Genomic DNA, 5,955 nt, shown 5'->3' with positions numbered 1-5,955 from the left:
TTGTGGCCACTCCTGGTCTAGACCCGAGGTCTCCTGTTCTCTACCCACTAGGCTATCCTCCCCCTCCCGCTCCCACAGCAATCCTACGCTTCTATGGGGCAAAACAGCATCCCAGACTGTGCATACGTGCCAAAACCTGCAGGTCCGTAGGTGTGCACATGCCCTTCAGGTGCCTGACGTGATGTAGAATCTGGCCCCTGGCCGTTACGCCACTAGCCTGCTTTCTGTTCACAAAAGGGGAACAGAGGAGTGAGGTTCCCTGCGGTTTATTCAGCTTCCAGCCAAGGATGCCATGTCTGGGCTGCAAAGGATGCACCAGCACAAACTCCCAGTCCAGGATGTTTTCACAACATTTCTGGGCACCGCTGCTGCAGAGGAAGCTCCTCTCCCACTGTGGCCACCTCTGCACCCCTGCCACCCCTCGGCCGCCGTTTTGCAAGGCAGTAACGCACCAGAGCCCAACCCTCCCTGTTAAAGCATAGTTAGGAGGCAGAGAGAGACTTACCCTTGCAGGAATCCCTCTGCTCTTCGAAGCCAGCACTGCACACACACTTCCCAATAGGCACCAGCCATTCCCCCTCTGCACTGCAGTACATCTTGGGGGTGTCTCTCTCCTCCGAGTGCCCCACGCACTCGCCCCGCACCTCCACCAGGGAGGAGGAGTCCGCTCCAGTCACCGCCTCGGAAAAGGATGCCAGGTTCCTCACCATGGCCGGGCACTTCTTGTAGTACACCCTGACGGACACGATGGCGATGCAGGCGCCTATATCCTGGAAAGCCAAGTAAAAGCCCCGCTTGCTCAGGGGCCCCACACCCCGCACCTCAGTGTTTAGCTTGAGCTTCCTGACCCCCAGGTCCACATTGGTGAAGCTCTCATCGGCTGCGATGGTATCGATCTTCACAAACTGGCTCTCGCGGGTGCTACTGCCCAGGTCCCGGTCAGACTCCAGGTAATAGAGGTTGAAGGTCTCTTTACAGGTGCCCAGCACCCCTGGCATACTGTTACAGTCCCGCAGGGTAAACTTAATTTCAGCATAAACCCGTCGGGCACCGTCCCGTTGGACCCAACTGGTCCGCAGCCAGTTGTTCTGGTTCGGGGTCATGACATTACAGACCTGATAGGTGTGGATGGGGCTGAAAAATTCATCCATTTCATTGATAGAATCCCACTGTGGGACAGAGAGGGAAGAGGTTAGTATTAACATCGTCACCTTGCACTCGTCGATAGACTCTTGCAGGGCACGGGGCAAGGGTTAGTGTGAACGTGCCCAGCTTCCCCTCAGGGCTGGGATGCTTCTGTCAAAGGATGTGCATGGGGAAGAGAGGTTAGCACCAACACCCTCCCACTAAAACAACTGCAGGCTAATGTGCCTGTGCACCGCTGAGCGTTGCGTGGGGACTCTCCGAAGTGCCAATGGGCTTTAGGAGTGGAAGAGCCACTGAAATAAAAAACACTGGGATTTCTAAATGCCAAGCTGCCCTGGTTCCTGTATGTCTGATGCTCATTTTTGCCTTTTCAAGCAGTGTTCACTTCAGCAGAATGGCAGGCATGACTGGGGAGGTGCAGAGGCCCTTGCTACACATTACATCTATCATGCAATTAATCAGTTAATCATGCAGTAAAGTTAGACCAGCCACATGTGCAAAATAAAACCGGCCACATGTGCAAAGTAATTATCACACAATGGACTGGTTATAATCACACAATACATTTAGACCTGTCACACAGGCAAAGTAATGATTGCACCATAAAAAGGATGGTCCAGCTATAAACCCCGCCCCCAACCAACTACAAAGTTAGTGCTTGAAAATGGGTTACAGCTTTATAGCTGGTTTCTATCTGGCTTTAATCTGAATGTGTGGCTGGGCCCTGGGTGAGAAAATGGTGATGGCAGAGGGCCAGAGAGCAAACAGTGAACAAAGCACCCCCAGCACAAGGTGTCTGTTCCTGCCCCATTGCTCCACAAAATGAGGAACGTGCATTACTGCACCCGTGAGCCAGATTCATCCTCTCCCATCCAGCACCTACACGCCTGCAGGGATTGGGAGCCAACGACTAGGACCACAGTTGCTTTCCATCCCATCCAGCTAAAGGAGCACGTTATGGTTTGCTCCCTTGGCAATGGGGAAAGGGGAGGCCAAAAAGCAGCCAGAGCCACTACAGGAGGGCCCAGGCCCTGGCACCACCTGCAGACCTGAGGTCCAAGAAACCTGCAGTAAACCTACCCAGGTTCCCTCAGAGAGACAGGTGTGCTCGGACCTGTAGATACCCAGTGCAAGGGGCTGCCCCTCTCCTCTGCCACCCAGCCCACCCATGTTCTTTTGCTTTCGCCCCTGCTCTCATCTCGTTTCCCGATCCACTTGTCTCCCTCCCCAGCCCCGAGGTGGTCCCAGTGCACTGAGACCACCCCAATGGGGAACCGCAGAGGAGCAGCGCAGGGGCCAGTCAACAAGCAAAGGGGCCCAAACACCAACTCCCATCCTGCACTTTGAAACAGCTTAGCCCCAGCCCAGGACACTCTCTCCACCCGGACAATGGCCCACGCTCACTCCTTGCCTGATATCAGAGACCTGGACTTGGCAATGAACCTGTGGCATTGGGCAGAAGTGCCCACACCAGGGGTGGACGTGCATGAGTGAGTCAGGCCATTGGTTATTCTTGCTGGTGCGTGCCCTTGCTTTGTACTGGGACTCGGAGCATTAGCTGCCGACGCTGCCCTGCCACTGCCAATCACGGCTGCGGTGAAGGAAGCAGAGCAGGAAAACAAATCTTTTAGGCAGCATTTCAAGTACGTTACAATAAACCTCTAGCTCTGCTCGAACTTGACACAAGCCTTGTTTCACATTCTGGGGATGACCCACGGTTCATTACAGACACAAACCTGACAACAGCCGAGCGCGCGTGCAGGCCTGATTCGCATTGCACACAAAGGTAGAGCCGGAGACTTTGCTCCAGCGTACGCTTGAGCAGGTGAGAAATGCAGATCCACGGCAAAAAGGAGCCCAACCCACGTTCACAAGAGGGCTGCTGCGGTGACCCCTCCTCCCTGCGCCAGGGCTAGGAATGACTCCAAGGATCAGAGCACCTGGTACTATAGTCGCAGTCCCCGCAAATATTTTGACTGTGTGGATCAAACTCAGGAGACAGGGGAGGATGTAGGGCTCTGAAAAGAGGGGTGCAGATGGTGTGCTGCATCATCACGTATAACACAATGAATGTTTTTCTCCATTTAAAAGAAACTAGGTGGTTTGCTAGTATGCTGGGAGGCTAGAACTACATTATTCAGTTTAAGATAAAGCAAAAACAAAAGATAACTATTGGACTATGCATTCGTTTGTTAGACTGTAAGTTAAATTTTAAAAAGCCCACAATAAACTAGGCAAAAATGAGCCAAAGCAGTCAGAAGATATTGTGTCATTAGTCCCATAGTCATTATAGTTAAATGTACATCTTTTATTCAGATCCATAAAACAGAATCTAGCCTTTTTGCTGGTGCCTCCAATACTGCACTGTCAGTCATTTCTACCCCTGAATTCATAGGACCGCAGCTGAGTTACGGTTTTTAGCTAGAGCTAAAAACAGTCTGCAGGGCTGTGAAATAAAAGAGAGACATTACCCAGAATGGCTAACAGACAGACAGCAAAACTGCAGAAGAAAGGATAGTTTGAAGATCGGAACATCGTGACCATTAAGAAGGAGAGAGGGCCGTTAACGCCTGTGGAGTGGAGAGAGATTAGCAGGAATCAGGGAAATGACAAGGACCCCTGAGATCAATCGGCTCCCTCAGCCCTGCCTGAATAGAAATGCCGCAGCCCCTCCTAGGCAGCTGGTTTTAAAGTCTGGGTAGAACAGGAATCAAACGGCTTCTGAGACCAGAGAGGTCCGACGGGGGGTCGGACTCGATGATCTGTTGAGGTCCCTCCCGACCCTAGCATCTATGATGTGGCCTCGGGGCTCCTACCTGGGTGCCACTCAGCGATGGGGCTTGTGAAAGCATGTCTCTCTCGAGCAGCCCACAGCCTCGTGATGTGCACAAGTGTGCACTAAGCGACATGGGGCCGCCAGGGTGGCCCAGTGCAATAAAACAATGCACCGCGCTGGCTGTGTGGAGTACCACGCTACATGGGCCACTGCAGCACACAGCACTACAGCACTGCCACGTCATCCAGCAGCACGGGGGTGTCTGGCACACGGCTCAGCACAACACCCGACTCTCCTGGCCATACCACTCTGCATCTCCCTGTGCCCGTCTGTGTGATGGCGGTGGTGATGGTGTTAAAGCCCTCATCTCAATTAATTGAGCACAAATTAACACAACATCTGCTTTCTGTCGTTTTCCTCCCAAAGCCCCTGTGAAATTAATTGTAATTGGAAGCTGGAAAATACACACAAAATAGCGTCGCTGGGGAGTGTAGCGGTGCCAGGGATGTGCCCTGTCCCCACGCTCGCTGGCAGACGATGTCGCTGGCTCCCTGCTGTGGGGTGTCAGTGGGAACCACGGCTCTGGGCACACGACCCACAGGACCCTTTGGGAAAGGCGGACAAACCCGAGAGGCACCTGCATGCAGAGAAATGCCCTGTCTTCCTACTAGTGTCATTAGCTCTCAACCACAGCCTCCCTGATCCTTGCTGCTGGGCCAAGGCCTCTCCGCAGTGCAGCTGAGAGCCTGCAAATTCAGCTCCTGCCACAGACGTGAGCTGGCAGCCCAGCCTAGCCTCCTTGCTGGTTTCCACCAAGGTCACTGGGCTACAGGGGACTGTCTTTCATCCGATTCCTTGCCATGGGGTCTCCAGCCAATAAGACCATTTACCTGTCTGGATCTTGCCTTGCCTGGCCCCCCGTCTCCACCGCGCAGTCTCTCTGGCTCCCAAGACCAATGCAGGGCATGGTGTGGAGCAGAGGGCAGACCCACACTGGCATTTCCTGATGGCTTGGTGGCACCTTCCTCTTTGAGGTGTCTGACAGCTCCCAAAGCAGGTTTTTTACCCTTGACTGCAACATTGCTGTTGGAAAGCAGAAGGCCTGAGAAGTGCAAGGGGGAGTCTGGCAGGTGGGCTGAGCAGGCGAGCTCTCTAGTGCTGCCCTACTTCACGATCCTGCTGCCAAGCACAGCCCCTGCAGCCTTTCCTCGTTCATTTGAGCAGGTCTCTTTTCCTAGAGATATTTGCTGATGTGCGTCCCGGGCCTCCAGGCTGCCAGTCCATGTGTCTGCCGCTCTCTCCTCTAGCTCAAGGGCTCAGAGCTGTGCAAGTGCTTTCTCCTGCAAGGACTTCTCAAGCTCAAGTTCTCTGGTCCTTTAATGAGCATTAATCTGTGTACAGAAGGGAAGACAGCACTAAGGTGCTCACCCTGTGCTTCGGTGGGAGCTGGGAGGTGATGAACCGAGTGAGAGCACTGCCCATCACAGGCCCCTACAGATTTCAGCGTGGCAGCGGGGTCTCTTCTGCACTAGTGCCACCAGGATCCCACCCCCTGCACCAACAAGGGATCCCTGGGATCAAGGTAGGATCTTTCCCTTAGGATTAGGTGAGCGGATGAGAGGACAAACCCCGTGCGGCTGAAGTCGCCCCTTGATCACGTTTGGACAGAAGGGTCCCTGCTCAGGCCTCTGACCGTGGTACTGCAGCGTGGGGTGGGGAGAGCGCTGCACCAAGACCGAGCGCTGCACAGTCTGGGAGAAAGCGTGTCTGGCTGCCCGATGCCTGCAGGACCCAGGCTGCGGTGGCCATCGTTGTGCACCGTGCATGGAGTGCCACCCTGCTGCTGGTGCAGGAATCGTTGCTCTGCTACGGCTGGGGTGCAGCGGTGGGGAAGGCTGCCACCAGCTCCCTGGGTCAGGGCTGTCCAACTTCCACGCAGACGGGGGACACTTGAGCTGCGGCAGAGAGGGGTGTACCCATGTGAGCCATGCCAGTCCTTGCACTGGGTGTGCACACAGCAGACCCCCCCCCCC

The 5,955-nt window shown here is 54.5% G+C and overlaps 1 protein-coding gene across 1 annotated transcript in view; it reads right to left on the bottom strand.

Annotated features, from left to right (window-relative positions):
• Positions 1-204: 204 nt before the first annotated feature.
• Positions 205-5,955, bottom strand: part of LOC109293577 (ephrin type-A receptor 8-like) — a 39,610-nt gene continuing 33,859 nt past the window's right edge. Inside the window, exons 3-4 of the mRNA XM_019511582.1 lie at positions 506-1,169; positions 205-224 (exon numbers count right to left, since the gene is read on the bottom strand). Coding sequence (XP_019367127.1) covers positions 205-224; positions 506-1,169 — 684 coding nt within the window. The remainder of the gene's footprint in view (positions 225-505; positions 1,170-5,955) is intronic.

The sequence above is a fragment of the Gavialis gangeticus genome, unplaced genomic scaffold, assembly GCF_001723915.1.
Source record: "Gavialis gangeticus isolate Ggan-Ray unplaced genomic scaffold, GavGan_comp1, whole genome shotgun sequence".
Lineage (NCBI taxonomy): Eukaryota > Metazoa > Chordata > Crocodylia > Gavialidae > Gavialis > Gavialis gangeticus.
This window is presented reverse-complemented; position numbering and strand designations above follow the sequence as displayed.